This window comes from Lithobates pipiens, unplaced genomic scaffold (assembly GCF_037356315.1).
Source record: "Lithobates pipiens isolate NorthernLeopardFrog02 unplaced genomic scaffold, aLitPip1_a1.2 Scaffold_3, whole genome shotgun sequence".
Classification (NCBI taxonomy): Eukaryota; Metazoa; Chordata; class Amphibia; order Anura; family Ranidae; genus Lithobates; species Lithobates pipiens.
Window position 1 is genome coordinate 38,995,964 of NW_027507790.1, and position 19,537 is coordinate 39,015,500.

The following is a 19,537-nucleotide window of genomic DNA, read 5'->3' on the forward strand; positions in this document are numbered from 1 at the left end:
CATGTATATCCTTCTAGATAACCAATATGGCAGTAGTTTAGAAAGGATGACATTGGGTTTACATCCACTTTAAAGAATCACTTTTGGAAAATTTAGGGTACTGTAGTCTGTCACCATTTCACAGGCGCACGCAATTTTAGGGTTTGACATGTTTGGCATCTATTTACTCAGCGCATGCTCATCTTTTATATCTTACCAAAAAATTGGTAATTTATTTCGTATGTGTGTCCTCAAATGGACTAGTGTATTTTTTATGGAAAGTTTGCACTAATATCGTGTAGGATAAAAAATTGGAACTACAATTTTATTTTCTAGGGTGTTTGCTTTCAGAAAACAAATCAAAGTTGGGGGTGTTCTGTAATCCTTCAGTCTCAAATCTTATTTTTTTTTACCCCTTGTCGACCGCCCCATAGCAGATTTACTGCTACAGGGTGGCCACACTGCGCAGGATCACATATATATATATATATATATATATATATATATACACACACACACGTGATCCTGCACTTCCGGGTATTAGTGTGCGATTGTTAGGCAGAAGTCTGTCAGTGTACTGATGTAGGCACATTGCCAATCTGTTAGTACAGAAGATGTGTTTTTGTAGAAACACCAATCTATGCCTTCCACTAGTAAAAGCACCTCCACCGCTACACTAAAACATTAGCTAGGCACACAGTTAACCCTTTGATCACCCCTGAGGTTAGCCCCTTCCCTGCCAGTGTCATTAGTACAGTAACAGCATATTTTTAGCACTGATCGCTATAATAATATCACTGATCCCCCCAAAAAAGTGTCAGGTGTCCAATTTGTCCGCTGCAATATTCCAGGCTTGCTATAAGTCGCTGATTGCCGCCATCACTAGTAAAAAAAAAAAAAATTCCAATCATTTGTAGATGCTATAACTTTTGTGAAAACCAATCAATATACACTTATTGGGATTTTTTTTAGCCAAAAAAAAAAAAAAAAAATATATATATATATATATATTTTTTTTTTTTAAATTGTGATCAAATACCACCAAAAGCTCTATTTGTGGGAGGAAAAAAAGGACATACATTTTATTTAGGTACAGCGTCGCAGGGGTGCACAATTGTCAGTTAAATTAGCACAGTGCTGTATCACAAAAAATGGTCTGGTCAGGAAGAGGGGTTAAATCTTCTGAAGGTCAAGTGGTTAGACCCTTTTCACACAGAGGCGTTTTCCCACTAAAAAAAATAAAAAGCGCATGAAAAGCTTGCAACAAAACAATATCCAAATAACAAAATCAATGAATGCTTTTACACTGGGGCAGTGCGCTGGCAGGCGGTGAAAACACTCCTGCAAGCAACATTTTTGGAGCATGTTTAGAGTCTGACCCCTTTCACACTGCGCCGCCCATAGTGGCGGCGGTAAAACGCCGCTATCTTTAGCGGCATTTTACCGTCGGCTTTACGGCGCGTTTCAGCCGCTGGCGGGGTGCTTTTAACCCCCGCTAGCGGCTGAGAAAGGGTTAAAACTGCCCACAATGCGCTGCAATAGTGACGTTTTGCCGGCGGTACACCCACGCTGCCCCATTGATTGGGGGTGCGGTAAACACACCGCTCCAAAGAAGCTGCTGGCAGGACTTTTCCTGACGTCCTGCCAGCGCACCGCTCCAGTGTGAAACCTCTCAGAGCAGCTGTTTGAGGGCGGATTGCAGGCGCTATTTTAACGCTATAGCGCCTGCAAAACGTCGTCAGTGTGAAAGGGGTCTTTGGAACGCTAAAAAAGCACCCCTTTCCATTGAAATGAACAGGCAGTGCCTCAAACGCGCTGCAAAAGCCTCCGGCATTTAATGGGCAGTTTACAAGCGCCTTATAGGTGTGCAACTGTGCTAATGAAAGGGTCGAAGCCGATGTAGAACTGAGTATTGAGAATAAACGTTGGGGGAGGAGATACCTTACAGCAGATGTCTGAGGTAGGCGGAGCCCCGCCTTGGAAAACACGTGCAATGTGTTTACAACCGTTACGTGCTTTACGCCTCTGAGTGGGGGCGGGACTATCCGGAACGTCATCGACCGGCGAACCAAAGGCGCTGACGTCATCAGGAGCGGCCGTCTCCTCCCGGTGTGTACGGTTAGAGGATAGCAGACATGTATCGTGGGTTGACGGCTGTGTGCCGCGCTCGGCGGCCGCTTCATTCAGGTGAGCAGGGAGGGAATATTATGACCTTGTGCTGACCGCCGGAGCCCGGCTGACCTCTGTTTTGTATGTCCTCACAGCTTCCCGCTGCCTGCACACCGTCTACCAGAGCGCCGAGCTGCCTGATACACACCGCATGTTGCGGGACACATGCCGGGAGTTCGCCGAGAGGGAGCTGCAACCTATAGCCGCTCAGCTGGACAGAGAGCACCGCTTCCCGCAGGATCAGGTGTGCGAGAGGCCTGTCAATGTCACCCTCTGTGCCCTTTCACCCAGTGACAGGCCAAGTGCTGGCATGCCTATTACCCTGTGATTTGTCATCACCGCAGGCTGGTCACAGTAACTATGACCATCTACGTACTCAACCCAGACGTAAACAATTACCTCTAATAAAGGTTATGCGAGCCACCTGCAGTGGTCTGCCATAATGTGCCCCATACTAGTACATGATGACAGGTGCTTAACTACATTAGCTGGTGTTCTATTGAAAAGTGCCCATGCATGTGCAGTACAGAAGGCCACTCCAGCTGATTTCCAGATCAGCTGGCGTGATGTCACCATAGAGCGTATCATAGGTGTTTTTCGACTGGAGATACCATTTGACAAGCAGAATTGAATGCTATGCAAACAGCGGAGGGAGACCGTAGTTCTCAGATTGTGCCTTGGTGTTGCAGGGTGGGTTTTATCTGTGTTGCAACCTACACTAAGACACAGGCCAAACTCGCCCTGCAACACAGACAAAAGCCGACCTTGTGCATTGTGACGTAACGGCAGCTGATCGGGAAATCAGCTGGAGTGGCCTTCCGTATTGCGCATGTGTGGGCACTAGTCGATAGAACACCGACACTGAAGGGTTCTCATCCATGCTGTACAGCATGGCTGGAAGAATCAATTGAGTTTTTATATAATATATATATATATATATATATATATATATAATTACACCTATTCAGCCCTGTGCAACCTGTCACATGACTGACCCCCCCCCCCCCCCCCCCCCAGTTACAGATTGGAGAGAACTGTGGGACCCAATGTGAGACAGGCCATGAGCTTGCGATAAATCTCTCTCTCATCCCTGAAAGCGAGACCTAATCTCACTGGTTTTAACCACTTGACAACCAGCTCACGCCGATATACATCTACAGAATTGCTCTGCTGGGCCTGGTATGGGTACGTTGTACCCTTTAAGAGCATAGCATACTAGCTCATTATGAATTACCTGAGATCGAAGCCCCTGGAGCAGTGATGACGTCACTCTGGCGTGTGCACGCGGGAGCCGTCAGTGATGGCATGCTCCCCTTCACTAACGGCACGCTCAGTGCGCCTGCGCTGTTGTGTACACAACGGCACACATGCATCGTACACATCAGTGCCCGTTGTTAGGAAAATATCTCCTTAACCTTGTAGGTTAAGGAGATATTTCTTGCACCTACAGTTAAGCCTTAATCTAGGCTTGCCTGTAGGTTTAAGTGGTGTGTAAGTGTTTACAACCACTTTCACTGTCTGTCATTTACACAGTAATCAATGCATTTTTATAGCACTGATTGCTATATAAATGACAATGGCCCCAAAATAGTGTCAAAAATGTCAGATTTGTCTGCCATAATGTCACAGTCCTGATAAAAATCGGAGATCTCCGCCATTACTAATAAAACAAAACAAAAATTAATACAAATGCAATAAATCTATCCCCTATTTTTTAGATGCTATACATTTTGCGCAAACCAATCAATATACGCTTATTGCGTTTATTTTTATTAAAAAAAATTTAAAATTTTTTTAAATATATTTTTGGGTGATATAGCAAAAAATTTTTTTTTTTTTTTATAGTGCAAAAAATACACTATATCGTAGAGGCGATCAAATACCACCAAAAGAAAGCTCTATTTGTGGGAAGGATGTCAATTTTGTTTGGGTACAACGTCGCACGACCATGCAATTGTCAGTTAAAGCAACGCAGTGACAAATTGCAATAAGTGCTCTGGTCAGGAAGGGGGTAAATTCTTCTGGGGCTGAATTTAATGGAGAACAACTGAAGTGCTAAAAAATTAAATTCCAGTTTAAATGTCGCGTTTACTCCAAGGACTGGTTTTAGAAGCACCTGTAGCCTTTGTCCCCATATTTGATTCCTGGGGAAGTGAGAACTGTTAAAATGGCCTGATAACTGGTATACTTTAATTTTGAGGTATCACAATGCAGTGCTAAGTGAATGCATTGCCAAGTATCCTATGTTTTCCATAATATGCTCTTTTTGACTTGGGTGTCAGGAATTGGCGCCTTAGGAACACATGCAATGTTAAATGGGTCTTAACCGTTATCATTTTTATTCTCTAGGTCCGACAAATGGGGCAGATGGGATTGCTGGCTGTGGATGTCCCAGAGGAGCTTGGTGGTGCAGGTCTTGATTATTTGGCTTATTCAATAGCTGTGGAAGAAATCAGCCGAGGATGCGCTTCTACCGGGGTCATCATGAGTGTCAATAATGTGAGAATATGAAATGAATCCATTTGAACCCCCCGTTTTCGCCCAGTAACACACACCTTGTATTAGAGAGCTCCTACTCTGGATGAAGTAACACAGGGGGCACATTTTGTACAGCAGCATTGTCAGTCTTGGGTAGGGGAGTGTTGCACTAGGAGAATCTAGATACACTAACAAATTGAAGCTGACTTCCAGTTAACACTTTATAAGCAATTACAGCAGTTCTTTTCATTTTGAGATAAAGGTTTTAAATAAGAGCTGATCACTGTAAGCATCCCCGTCAGTGGTAAATGGTTTGTCTCAACCCTCTGCTACATCAGCCGGACAGCTTGATATAAAACGGACACAGCTCAGTAGTTTGTGGTATTTGATCTACACTATATTGTCAAAAGTATTGGGACGCCTGCCTTTACACACGCAAACTTTAATGGCGTCTTAGTCTGTAGGGTTCAATATGGAGTTGGCCCACCCTTTGCAGCTATAACAGCTTCAACTCTTCTGAGAAGGCTGTCCACAAGGTTTAGGAATGTGTTTATGGGAAAGTTGACCATTATTTTCCAGAATCGCATTTGTGAGGTCGAGCACTGATGTTGGACAAGAAGGTCTGGCTCAGTCTCCACTCAAATTTTTCCCAACGATGTCCTATCGGGTTGAGGTCAGGACTCTGTGCAGGCCAGGTAAGTTCCTCCACCCCAAACTCGCTCATTCTTGTCCCTTATGGACCTTGCTTTGTGCACTGGTCCAAATAATTTGGTGGAAGGGGGATTATGGCATGGGGTTATTTTTCAGGGCTTGGCCCTTTAGTTCCAGTGAAGGAAACTTCTTAAGATGTCAACATACCAAGACATTTTGGACAATTTCATGCTCCCAGTTTTGTGGGAACAGTTTGGGGATGGCCCCTTCCTTCTCCAACATGACTGCACATCAGTACGTAATGCAAGGTCCATAAAGACATAGATGAGCGAGTTTGGGATGGAAGAACCTGAATGGCCTGCACAGAGTTCTGACCTCAACCCGATGGAACACATTTGGGATGAATTGGAGCCGAGGCTGTGAGCCAGGTCTTTTCGTCTGACATCCAGTGCCTGCGACCCAATACTTTTGACAATAAAGAAGTCTGTCACATGCCCAGATTTTATAAATAGTTACTTTAGTTTGGACCAACTGGGCCAAACAAAATATTTCCATTTCCTTGCTGTCAGTGCTGTATAACCACTTAAGGACCGCCGTATTGCCATTGTACGTCATCACAATGGCACAGGCAGGCACAAGCACGTACATGTACGTGCCTGCCTTCCAGCGGGTGGGGGGTCCGATCGGACCCCCTCCCGCTGCATACGGCGGTCCGGTTCGCTCCAGGAGCGATCCGTGATGAGGGGATGGCCGTTGGTTTCTGGGCACCCCCTCTGGATCGCTCCTGGCCAATGACAAGCTTCCTCCCACTGTGTATTGTTTACACAGGAAGGAGGAAGTGATGTCATTCTCCTCGGGGCGGTCTTTTTGACTGGACTACGAGGAGAAGACTAAAAGTAAGTGCACCAAAACACTACACTGACACATAGGTACACAAACCCCCCCCCCCGATTCCCCCAGTCAGTGTCACTGATTGCATTGATCATTTCTTTACTGATCACTGCATTCAGTGTCAGTTGTAACAGTTAAAACTGTCAGGGCAGTTAGTGTTAGGTCCAGGGTAGCCCCCTATCACCCCCCAATAAAGATTTAACCCCCTGATTGCCCCTTAACCCAGTTAAAGCAGCGCAGTGCGAAATTGGAAAAAGACCTCTGGTCCTTAAGGTGTTTATTGGTCCGGGGCTCTAGTGGATAAACTGTATGTAGCATCTTCTAGATAATGGTATACAGCTCTTTATTCTGGCAGTAGTACAAGGACTTCCCATCCTGTTTCTAGGCTTCCTCTAAATGACTGAGGTGGAGAAGTAGGCAGATGTCGCAATCTCCAAGGCCAACCAGAGGGGGCCTTGTATTCATTCATAAAAGTGGAAGGCTGAGTAGTGCTTAGTCTGACCAGATTTTGTTCTGGGATGGGAAGTCCTTGTACCACTGTTGGAACACAGCACTGTATACTGTATGTAGCTGATGCTAGTGCTGACAGCGGACACATTTCTTAGGCCAGATTGACCCGAACAAACTATTTTTACATAGATGTGAACCAAGCCTTTAACTGTTTTTTTGAGTTTCATACATACTATTTCTTAAAATAATTAGTGTTATTTCCCTTAGTCTCTATATTTAGGGCCAATCCTGAAAAATGCAACAGAAGATCAGAAAACAAAGTGGATTACTCCATATTGCAGTGGCGATAAGATTGGCTGCTTTTCGCTGAGTGAACCAGGTATGTGAAATTGGGGTATGAGAACAAATCTTTAGGCACTGCCTTGGTCTTTCCTAACAGCCATGCAGGTGGAAAAAAAATTGTAGGTTGTGGGTGGTATTCCTGCACTTTCTTTCTGCATAGTTTTCACTTTCATGGGAAAAAAAAATAGTTGCCACACAAGTTGTATTAAAATTGAATGTTAACCACTAGGGCTGAAACAACGAATCAATTATGAAATGAATCGATTACTATTTTCATAATCGATTAATTGGCCAGTAACATAATGGGGTTAAAAAACTAGAATTAGCCCTTTTATAGTACAAAAAGAGCAAATAATCGCTACTGTAACTATTACCTTCACTGTTCTACAGTACAAAAATGAACCCCTTACAGTAATGATTATCTGCTTTTTTTCTACTATAAAGGGCTCATTTTAGTTTTTTTTTTAACCCCATTATGTTACTAAGCGTCTTAGACCTGGTTCACATCTATGCGTTTTATGGTGCTTTTTGCAGAAATGCACTACAGTTCATTTACATGGTTTCCTATGGGACACGTTCACATCTGAAAGGGTCAGGGACTTTTAACGCAAAATGGTGCTTAAGACTGGATTCACACCTATGAACCCCTTACACCTATTTTAAGTACTTTTTGCATTTTGCAGATTTACACTACAGCCCATTTAACATGGTTTCCTATGGAACACTTTCTGGAGTGCAAAATGCAAAAAGCACTTAAAATGCATAGGTGTGAATCCAGCCTTATTGGTTTAATATACTTCAATGGAGAAGCTGCAGAAAAGCATGTAATGAGTTTTTGCAGCAATTTGTTTTTTAATCTGCCCAAAAAAAATGCAAATTTCAGTGAAATCACGTGCGCAAAAATCAAAAACGCACAGCAAAAAGCACTACAGAAACAGATCAAAAGCAAACTGCATATGCTGGCCACACGGATCAATTTTCAGATGAGAATATTCAAACGACAGATCTTAGTACATTCTCTGAATGAAAGAATTTTGTTTCAAATTTTCACTTGTTTTTAACATTCTGTTTTTAAAATGAATGTAATTTCTAAACGAAAGCCACATACACTGAAGTTTTCTATTTCCAAATTTTCCCGTCACTGTGGTTGAAAATGAACGTCAATTTGACCCACTTTATTTTTTTAAGGTTGTTAACCGATTAATTGAAACAATCGGCCAACTAATCGATTATGAAAATAATCGTTAGTTGCAGCCCTATTAACCACTTAAGGACCAGACCTCTTTTTCAGATTTGGTGTTTACATGTTTAAAACAGTTTTTTTTTTTTGCTAAAACATTACTTAGAAACCCCAAACATTATATTTTGTTTTTTTTCTAACACCCTAGAGAATAAAATGACGGTCATTGCAATACTTTTTTTCACACCGTATTTGATCAGCGGTCTTACAAGCACACTTTTTTTTCGGAAAAAAAATCACTATTTTTTATAAAAAAAATAAGACCGTAAAATTAGCCCCTTTTTTTTTTTTTTTTATATTGTGAAAGATAATGTTACGCCGAGTAAATTGATACCCAACATATCATGCTTCAAAAAAGTGCGCCCGCTCGTGGAATGGCGTCAAACTTTTACCCTCAAAAATCTCCATAAGCAACATTTAAAAAATTCTACAGGTTGCATGTTTTGCGTTTTATGGAGGAGGTCTGGGGCTAGAATTATCGCTCTCACTCTACCGATCATGACGATACCTCACGTGTGGTTTGACCGCCATTTTCATATGGGGGCGCTACTCACTTATGCGTTCACTACTGTGCACCAGCTCGTCGGGACAGGGGTGTTTTAAAAATAATAATTTTTTTTTCTTATTTATTTTATTTTACTTTATTTATTTTTACACTTTATTTATTTTTTTAAGTGTAAAAATAAATAAAATCAAGTAAAATGAATAAGAAGAAAATAATTTTTTTTTTTTTTAATGGATCACTTTTGTTCCTATTACAAGGAATGTAAACATCCCTTGTAATAGAAAAAAACATGACAGGTCCTCTTAAATATGAGATCTGGGGTCAAAAAGTCCTTAGATCTCATATTTGGACTTAAATGCAATTTTAAGGATTGCAGGAAATACAAAAAGTCTGAAAACATACAATTGTCCCAAGTTCTCTAAAGTTTGTACAGAGCACAAAGCTAATCAAGCTATACTAATACATAAGTAAGCTGCATCTTAAGATCTACTGAAACACCCTAATGAAGCCCCAAGATACTGGCTTATCTCTTCTCACAGCCAACCTCTGTGGCAATTCCTAAACTACTTGGGGAAAGTAGGCGGTAGTATCCGTAAAGGGAGGCTCTTCCCCCATATGAGTAGGGTACCCTCAGAGTATTCCAAATGGCATCCATGTATTAAGGGAGATTTGGGACTATTATCAGAAGGTTCAGTGACGTTTTGACGTCGCTTCCGCCCTCCTATGGTATAGAGACGAGTGGGGGCCATCTTAGCCTCACTCGTCTCCATACCCAGCCATCGGTAGGACCCGATCGCCTCCGCCGCTACCGACCGGCTCCGGTAAGCGGCAGGAGGGGGGGTGGCACATCTCCCGCCGCCGATACCGGTGATCTCACGGCGAACCTGCCGCGGAGACCACCGTTATCACACACGACAGGTGCCTGAAGAGATGGATATCTCGGTTGTGGCAGCAGCTGCTGCCCTTACCGAGATATCCCTCTTCAAAAATAGGACGTACATCGGCGTGCGCTGGTCGTTAAGTGGTTAAAATGACCTTTCCTTTTCAATTTGCAGACCTGTAATTTTCTGTAAAATTATATGGCAACTTGGAGGCGTTCTGTAAACAGATGGTGTACAGAACGCCTCCCAGGAATGTCATCTCCTGCTTGTGTGATTGGCTTACTGATCTTCCCAGAAGTCTGCACTAAGATACAAGTCACATTTCGGACATCATCTGCAGCAAGAATTACATTTTTAATGGGAGGCTCCCAAAGGTAAATTGCATCTAAAGTGATTGTGATGCTGCCACTTTCCTCATTAGAACCCTGCAATTGCAGCAGTTAATTGATCATTATAAATCGCTCCCATTCACATTCATTTTGCATATGGACAGAGACAAACAGCTATTTCTTTAGAATAACAAAACAAAGTTTGTTAAAATTTTGCATTGCACATAGATTACCTAAAGGGGAACTTTTTATTTTATTTCCTCAACAAAAGTTAAGTTACTCTTTAACCACTTGCTGACCGCATTTAAGTCCAAATATAAGATCTGAGGTCTTTTTGACCCAAGATCTCATATTTAAAAGGTCCTGTCATGCTTTTTTGTACAAGGGATGTTTGCATTCCTTGGAATAGGAATAAAAATGTTACACTTTTTTTTTTTTTTTTTTAACGTGCCCCTTCCTGCCCAGCTGGCATGCTGAAGCGAACGCATACGTGAGTAGCACCCGCATATGAAAACTGTGTTCAAACCAAGCATGTGAAGTATTGCCGCGATCGGTAGAGCGAGAGCAATAATTCTAGCCATAGATGTCCTCTGTAACGCAAAACATGCAACCGGTAGAATTTTTTAAATGTCGCTTATGGAGATTTGTAAGGATAAAAGTTTGTCGCCATTCCACGAGCGGGCGCAATTTTGAAGCGTGACATGTAGAGGTCGACCGATATATCGGGCGATATTTGGCGTTTTTTAATTAATCGGCATCTGCCGATTGTGCTGTTAAAAAAGGCCGATGATATATTCAGCGCGACTTGCAAATGACTTCAGTATAGAAGTCAGTGCAAGTTGCCTGGAGAATTGAGTGAAGCAACTTGTCTCCTCTCTGGGCAGTCTGCCAAGAAAAGATCAAAAAGATACAATGTTTACACTTGAATGAATGAACTCAACTCAGTGTGTAGAGTTCAGTTTAACCATTTAAAGACTAAATCTTTTTTTGACACTTGATGCTTACAAATAAAAATCCTGTATTTTCTGCTAGAAATTCACTTAGAACCCCCAAAACTTATATATATTTTTTTAGCAGAGATCCTAGGGAATAAAATAGCGGCTGTTGCAATATTTTATGTCACACGGTATTTGCGCAGCGGTCTTTCAAACTCAATTTTTTTTGGAAAAAATACACAGATTTAAAAAAAAAAAAAAAACAGTAAAGTTAGCCCATTTTTTTTAATTTATTTATTTATTTATTTTTTTTTTTTTTTTCATCCAAAAGTTTTGATTACCTGTTTTTGTGTGTATAATATATATATATATAATATATATTTTTTTTTTTTTTTTTTTTTTTTTTTTTCATTCTAAATTATACATACAAGTGAACTGTTTGGATGTTTGTTTTGTTTAATAAATGTAAGAAATTTTCTGTATCACTTAAGGCTGCTTTCACACTGGAGCAAGCAGGCGTTGACGGTAAAACGCTGCCAGTTTTAGCAGCGCTTTACCGTAATTTTAGCGTGGCATTTATAATCCAGCTAGCGGCCCAGGAAGGGGTTAAATGTGCCCGTGAAGCGCCGCTGCCAAATTGCATTGCAGGTGCTTCAGCAGCGGTGCCCATTCATTTCAATGGGCAGGAGTGGTGGAGGAACAGTATACACCACTCGAAAGATGCTGCTTGCAGGACTTTTTTTAAAGCGCTTGAAAAACACCCCAGTGGGAAAGGTGTCTAACTGTTAGATTTTATGAGATGAAGGGGAAAAAATAATCAGCCTAACATATCGGCCCAAAAAAAATCGGCATCATATATCGGCCATCGGCCGTGGCGATTTCTAAATAACGGTATCGGCATCGGCCAGAGAAAAACCCATATCGGTCGACCTCTAGTGACATGTTGAGTATCAATCTACTTGGCGTAGAATTATCTTTCACAACATAAAAAAAAATTGGGCTAACTTTACTTTTGTCATTTTTTTAAATTAAAAAATAATTTTTTTTCCAAAAAGTGTGCTTGTAAGACTGCTGCGCAAATACGGTGTGACAAAGTATTGCAACGACCGCCATTTTATTCTCTAGGGCAATGGTCATCAACCCTGTTCCCAGGGCCCACTAACAGGCCAGGTTTTATGTATTACCTTGGGGAGATGCAGACTAGAATACTGCAATCACTGAGCAGCAAATTATATCACCTGTGATGTATTTCAGTTATTTTGCAAACCTGGCCTGTTAGTGGGCCCTGAGGACAAGGTTGATGACCACTGCTCTAGGGTGTTAGAAAAAAAGATGTATAATGTTTGGGGGTTCTAAGTAATTTTCAAGCAAAAAAACCTTCTTTTTAACTTGTAAATATCGAGTCTGAAAAAGAGGCCTGGTCTTTAAGTGGTTAATATAGGCAGTTTTGTTTGACATCTTGGTAATGATTTATCTGACAAGTGTACAAAAAAGTTCCTTTCCTATTGTGAGTGCTGCTAGTGATCATACCATGCGACACAAGTTAGGAAGAAGAATGAGGCTAAAGATAGAAACTGGAGTCCAACCAGCAGTGTTTGTACAACAAATTGCCCGTCGGAGATCAAATCAAAATGCCACAATAGTTAAATACAAGAAACATTTTCTTGTGGGAAAAAATAAAAATAAAATACAAGAAACATTTTGTCCCCAAGCATTCTGCCTATCTTACTAACCTTCGTAATAATCATCTATAGGTAATGGCAGCGATGCTGGAGCAGCAAGCACAGTCGCCAGGCTGGATGGGGATCACTGGGTACTAAATGGGACTAAATCCTGGATCACAAATGCATGGGATGCTTCTGCAACTGTGGTCTTTGCAACAACAGACAAGTCATTGAAACACAAGGTATGTCATCCAATTGTTTTATGACGGAGGCAGGCTTTTTATTCCTAGAAAAAAAATCCATTCTATGTATATCTCCCTTCTATCTTAAAAGATTCACTGTAATTTGTGCTAATCCTTTACATAATGCTTGTGTCCTGAAAGTTAATACTTCTAGAAAGTCCTAAGACCGGGAGCCAATGCAGACGTTTACAGTGTGTATAGAAAAGAATCACATTTTGTTGCTTTTCATCCTGAAATTAAGACACACAATTTTTGTTTTATCCACCTGTATTTTCTCACTGCCACGTATAACATCCAAGTGAAAGATATAACACCAGCATGTCAGAAAAAAAAATGCAAATTGAATCACTGAGTTGGAAAAAGAATCGCCCCCTCCTAAAAATGACGACTTGTAAACTCAATCAGGTGTAGCTAATCGCCTTCTCAATGGCACACAGTCATTTGACTTTCAACTGTGGTTATTTTGATTTGCTCAGCATGAAAAGCGCTTTCCTGGAGCATTAGTCCCTGGTAGTGAAACTGAGGCAAACCATCATATGGGTGGCAAGGCACTGTCAATAAGATCTCCGGGATAATGTTGTGGACAGGCACAAGTCAGGAGTTGGATACAAAAACATCATTGATGCCTAAAAGCACATTGAAGTCTTTTATTAAGAATTGGAAGGTATTTGGTCAACACAGAGACCATCCCTGGATCAGGATGTTGCTTCAAACTGAGTGAAAGAGCCAGGGGGAAACTGGTCAGAGAGGCTACCAAGAGGCCTATAGCAACTCTAAGGCAGTTGCAGTAATTTATGTGAAAGAGTGGTCATTGTGTGCATGTGACAACAATGTCACATTCTCCACAAATGTGGCTTGTATGGGATGGTTTCAAAAGCCACTCCTGGATAAAGGCCACATGCAGTCACGACGGGCTTTTGTCAAAATGCACCTTGAAGATTCTGAGGTCACATGGAAAAAGGTGTTATAGTCAGATGAGGCTAAAATTGAATTATTTGGCCTCCACACCAAACGATATGTCTGGTGGAAATCCAATACAGCTTGCCATCCAAATAAAACCTTTTTTTACAGTAAAGCATGGAGGCAATAATATCCTGTTATGGGGGAGTTTCACCTGCAGCAGGGACTGGAGCACTTGTCAGGATATAAGAAAAAAAATGGATGGGGCAAAATACCGTCAAATTCTTGAGGAAAATCTGCTGCTCTCTGCCAGAACATTGTCAATGGGAAGAAGGTTTACCTTCCAAGATATAAATTTGATTTAATATGTGCCACCGGTGCAAAACAAAATCCAGTGAAATATATTTTATAATGCGGGCTATGCTGCAGCTAATATTCACCACTAACTAATATCAGTGTAAAATGTCAAAAAAAAAAAAAAAAAAAACTTTGTTCATATAAATGTGTCTTATCATGTGCTAATGATTTGCTTTAAAAACCATGTTTAGCAGGTCATTAAAAGTCCCAATAATAAAAAAAAAAAAAAGTAAACAGTAACTTCCAAAGAAGTTAATCCACCATGCTGAACAAAGGGTGACTTCCAAAGCAATCGTGTTGTGATTGACCACCACCATCCAATCTAAGTAAGTACTTACCAAAAAGCAGTATTAAACAAGCCGGTAAGTAGGTTTCCACCAGATCAGACTATTCTTATATTTCTTCAGTTTGTATGGTTCTCAAAACACAAAATTGGCCATCATTGCGCAAAATTCCACACTTTAATGGTTAAAAGATCATAAAGTTTGTACTCGTGTGTGTGTGTGTGTGTGTGTGTGTGTGTGTGTGTGTCTTAGACAGGCACGGAGTCTGTCCAGCGTTCCAGTATTGCCACTAATGGCCATGATGCTACCAGGAGCCAACGTGCGGTTCAAGCCTCAATCTCAATGCGGTACATTCGGCAGGAAATTACGTCAGCATTGCATAGCCAGCCTCAAAGCGTTATGCGTAAATAATGCGTCATCAGGAATTTTGCGCAATGATGGCACAGTTGCCATCATTGCGCATGCACAGTTTGATATACACATTTTGAAGGGTCAGTGCAGCTACAGTTGTTGTTTTTTTTTTTTATTTATTTTTTGCTCTCTGCACGGGGCCGAGTCGTCGTCCCCGCCCCCCGGGAGATCGCTTTCCTCCGCTGAGGGACCCTAGAAGAGGATGCCACTATGTGCTAAACAAGCTGCACAGTGGAGGCAAGTATAACATGTTTGTTATTTAAAAAATATAAAAACGCAAAGCTTTACAATCACTTTAACCCAGATTGAAAATCTGTGGAATGACTTGAAGACTACAGTTCACAAACGGTCACCATCAAATTTAGAGACATCCAAACAGACTAAAGGCTGTAATTTTAAGCAAAAGGTGGTTCAACAAAATACTGGCACAAGGGGGGATCCTTTTTCCAACTCATTGATTCTGTTTTTGAGAAAAAAAACTCTGACATGTTGGTGTTTTTTATATCTTTCACCTGGACTGGATGTTATAAGTTACACTGAGTAAATATAGCTGGATAAAACACAAACTGTGTGTTTGTCTTTGTCAGGCTGCAAAGCATCAAAATGTAATTATTTTAAAGGGAGGTGCTTCTTTTCTATACCCATTGCATATTGGCACCCAAGGTTTTGATGCCTTTCTATTGTATGTAAAAGCATATGTTGTCCAAGACATGAAAGTACATGTTATTTTCTAGCTGCTACAATAACTTATCCATCCCTACTTTAATGTTTCAATAATTAATCCTATAAAGCAGTGGACTGTATACAAACTGTGGCTCGGGGGCTGGATACAGCCCTTTGCTTGTCTTTATCCGGCCATGGCAATGCTTTTCCTCTCATGGACCTCAACAATGGGACACTATTCCTCCCACTGACACCAATGATGGAACACAATTCCTCCCAATGATGGGGCACCATTTCTCCAACTGACATCAACGATAACCTGTTTATTCCCACTGACACCAGGACAATTTTACTTCCAATGGCTACAATCTGTGCCCCCCCCCCCCCCCCCCTTAAGTCTGAAGGACCATAATCTGGATCTTTTGTTTAGAAAGTTTGGAGACCTCTGATATAAAGTAATACATAAGCACTTTGACTCCTGAAAGTGAACTTTAAAATAAAAAAAAGTAAAGTAAAGGGACATCCTATTACTTATGCTTGTTTTTGCTCCCATTGGATAAAACTTCTTTATTCAGTATAAACCCTCCATATCCTTACAGCTTGGGCAGTTTGGTGGTTGTCTTGCTGAGCTAGTCCATAATGCAGCAGATTTGACCATCCACAGTCATAGGCAAGTCTGATGGATATGGGCATTTAGCATAGCTGTTACTACTTTTTTATTTTTTTATAATGTATATATATTTGTATGACAGGTCAGCACTATTATCACTGCTTTATTTTGCAGGGTATTAGTGCCTTCTTAGTTGAAATGCCATCACCAGGTCTTTCACTTGGGAAGAAGGAAGATAAGCTGGGGATCAGGGCTTCCTCCACAGCAAATTTAATCTTTGAAGATTGCCGGATACCACGTGAGAATCTTCTTGGAAAACCTGGAATGGGCTTCAAAATTGCTATGGTGACTATAACAGGGTATAGGCTACATGTTGGTATTTTGCACACTGCTTTTCTTACGCTTTTTTTTTTTTTTTTTTTTTAAGCAAACTTTAGATGCTGGCCGGATTGGCATTGCATCTCAGGCCCTGGGTATTGCTCAGGCAGCTCTTGACTGTGCAGTAGACTATGCAGAGAAGAGAATAGCATTTGGAGCACCTATCACCAAACTGCAAGCGATACAGGTGAGATGCTTTACATGAAAAAAAAGTTGAATTAAATATGCATCTGCCTTATGCACTTTTTAATTTTTTTTTATTTTTTATTTTTTTCCTGTGAACATTTTAGTTTAAGTTGGCGGATATGGCCTTAGCTTTAGAAAGTGCCAGACTCCTCACATGGAGAGCTGCAATGCTAAAGGATAATAAGAAACCTTATACTAAGGTGAGCTTTGATATCTACAGAGCTTTAACGCAGAGATAGGATGTCTGACTGTTCTTTTAATTCATTTATTTAATGTATTTATTCTAGGAGGCAGCAATGGCCAAACTAGCAGCATCAGAGGCTGCAACACGGATTTCCCATCAGGTACCTTTTTTATTCGTCAGGCCACCTTCTAGCTACTATATAAAATTAGAAACTTTTTTTTTATTTTTATTTTTTTGCTATCCCAAAGTGTAAGCCTCATAGTATTTTAATGTAGCAGACAGTTATGTGCAGAACTGCCATATTGCTGGCTGATTTTTTTTTTTGTATTGCTCATCTTTTTAGGCTATTCAGATCCTTGGAGGAATGGGATATGTGACTGAGATGCCAGCTGAACGTCACTACAGAGATGCTCGAATCACAGAGATCTACGAAGGCACTAGTGAAATACAGAGACTGGTGATAGCCAACCAGTTAGTGAAGGAATACCAGCAGTAATTTACTGCACTATGAATGACTTGCCAAAGCCTTAATTGTGAAATATTACTTCTGGGGCAGTAAAAAAAAAAAAAACTTTTAATGGTTGCAATGAAAAGATAATCATAAAGTGTCCAGTCGACAAACTTTGCACAAATACGATTTTGTAAAATTGTTGTTCTGTTTTTAGAAGAAGGCTTTTTTTACAATTTTTAAATTGATTTGTCTTGCATATGGCATAATATACAAGCCTGAGCACACTATTCAGCACTAATATGCTTTGCCCAGCATTCTTTGTATAGAGCGATATAAAGTCTCTCTGGTCTGAAATATCTATAGTGAAGAAGCATGGCCAAGCTGCCTAGAGTGGAACACAAGATACTCTGAAGAGCCAAACAGGGAAGCTCAGATACCAGACATGAACTATACCACACTGCTGTCAATTGTGGACTAGTGCAGGTATGAAAAATAAAGAAAAATTGGGTCTGTGTGGTACAAACTTTCTTTTCAGTGCCTTGCAGTGTACTTCCCTGCTGCAGAGTGCCTGTTGCCTACAATTAATAAAACAATAAACCAGTGTTTGGTGTCTGCCAAAATTAGGCAATCTTAAAGTGGAAGTCCAGCCTAACAAAATAAAATCCATGTGTCTACAGACATCCATGATCTAACATTAACCTACCTATCTAGCCCTGTAAAGAAGAAATCAGTATACATTCTTTTATTTTTAAGCCGGACCGCTCCCGTCTCCAGCAACAAAACCTCTGCAGAGGACACAGCTAACAAAGGCTGTGAAATAAATGGGGTGTCAGTAGTGTCCTCTGCACCCACCCACACAGCGAAGCCACGGCTGCCAGCTCAACATGGGGTCAGATTGGCTTAAAAAAAAAAAAAAAAAAAAAGTATGTATACTGATTTCTTCTTTACAGGGCTAGATAGGTTAGTGTTAGATCGTAGATGCAGGGATTTTAGTGTTAGGGTGAACTTCTACTTTAACAAAAACCATAGCTGCAAGGTATACATAGTAAAGGTATGGCGCTTGGTTCTAAATAATGGTAAAAGTGACGGTAACAGTAATAAAAGTACTGTAATATAAATTAATTTTATATAGTATAGTGCAGGGATATGCAATTAGCGGACCTCCAGCTGCTGCAGAACTACTATTCCCATGAGGCATAGCAAGACTCTTAGAGCCACAAGCATGGCAGGCAGAGGCATGATGGTACTTGTAGTTTAACAACAGCTGGAGGTCCGCTAATTGCATATCCCTGGTATAGTGTGATAAATTCCCAACATCAAAATGAATCTTCCAATGCAATCCCCAAAAAATGGGTATGCGCTCACTACAGATGTTTGACCCCCCTTGTTACAGGTTGGTCATAAAAGCACTTTTTTTTTTCTTTTGTTCTCAGAAGCCCAGATTCCTCCTGGGTTGTGCTGCAAGGATTCCTCAAATTTTGATATCACTCATATTATGTATGATGACCAAACGGGAGATAGATGGGGGGGAAAAAAAGTATCAATGTAATAACTTTATTTATAACTCACATTTATGGGCGCCTGAAAGCTGGCACCAACAAATACAGCGTGTAGGGATAAAATGTCAGTGCCGCAAAGTGAAACGTACGTCCGAGCATGAGACTGCCGCTTCAGGGTTCTGTGTGACAACACTTCCAGGCTGGGGGAACTGAGAACGAGGCTTGGAACGCACGCCAGCTCCATGCTGGTTGTGGCAGTGACATCTCATCCCTACTCGCTGTATATGATGGTGCCTGGTTTTCAGGCGCCCATAAATGTGAGTGTAACCAACTTATTACAACTAAAGTTATTGCACTATGGTGTTTTATATCTATGTCCCATGATATCAAAAACGGGAAGAAGATCTGGACAGCCGCACTCAAACTTTTTTTGTCTTTTATTCAAAAATACAAGCCACAGCAGGAACAGACAGGAGCTAACGCGTTTCACACTTCAATGTAGTGCTTAGGCCTAGGTGTGAAACGCTTGAATAAAAGGCAAAAAAGTTTCTCTTAATTCACCGACCGACACAGCTCCTCTATTAGCCATTGGGTTATTATGCCCATTACTAGGAGAATACTATGCATTAGTTGTAATACAACTGTTTGGTTCCGCCCAAGGGGTGGTCCCTTGGGCAACAACCCTCCAGCCTGCCATGCAGTCATCAGTTTTATTTTGCCTAGTGAAGGAGAAGGACATAGGAACCCTGCAGGCCCATCGGTCTGTGCTTTTTTTCTGCATAAGTGTGACTCGCACTTCAATGTAGTGCTTAGTCATAGCTTATGACTAAGCACTACATTGATGTGTGAAACGCTTGA

General features: G+C 41.0%; 1 protein-coding gene across 1 annotated transcript; it reads left to right on the forward strand.

Moving 5' to 3' along the window:
* Positions 1-1,994: 1,994 nt before the first annotated feature.
* Positions 1,995-17,703, forward strand: ACADS (acyl-CoA dehydrogenase short chain). Its single transcript, XM_077461482.1, has 10 exons — positions 1,995-2,166; positions 2,244-2,392; positions 4,498-4,647; positions 6,886-6,997; positions 12,605-12,756; positions 16,156-16,326; positions 16,409-16,546; positions 16,650-16,745; positions 16,833-16,889; positions 17,073-17,703. The coding sequence occupies exons 1-10, from the start codon at positions 2,115-2,117 to the stop codon at positions 17,223-17,225; spliced, it is 1,230 nt and encodes a 409-aa protein (XP_077317608.1). The 5' UTR covers positions 1,995-2,114; the 3' UTR covers positions 17,226-17,703.
* Positions 17,704-19,537: the final 1,834 nt, after the last annotated feature.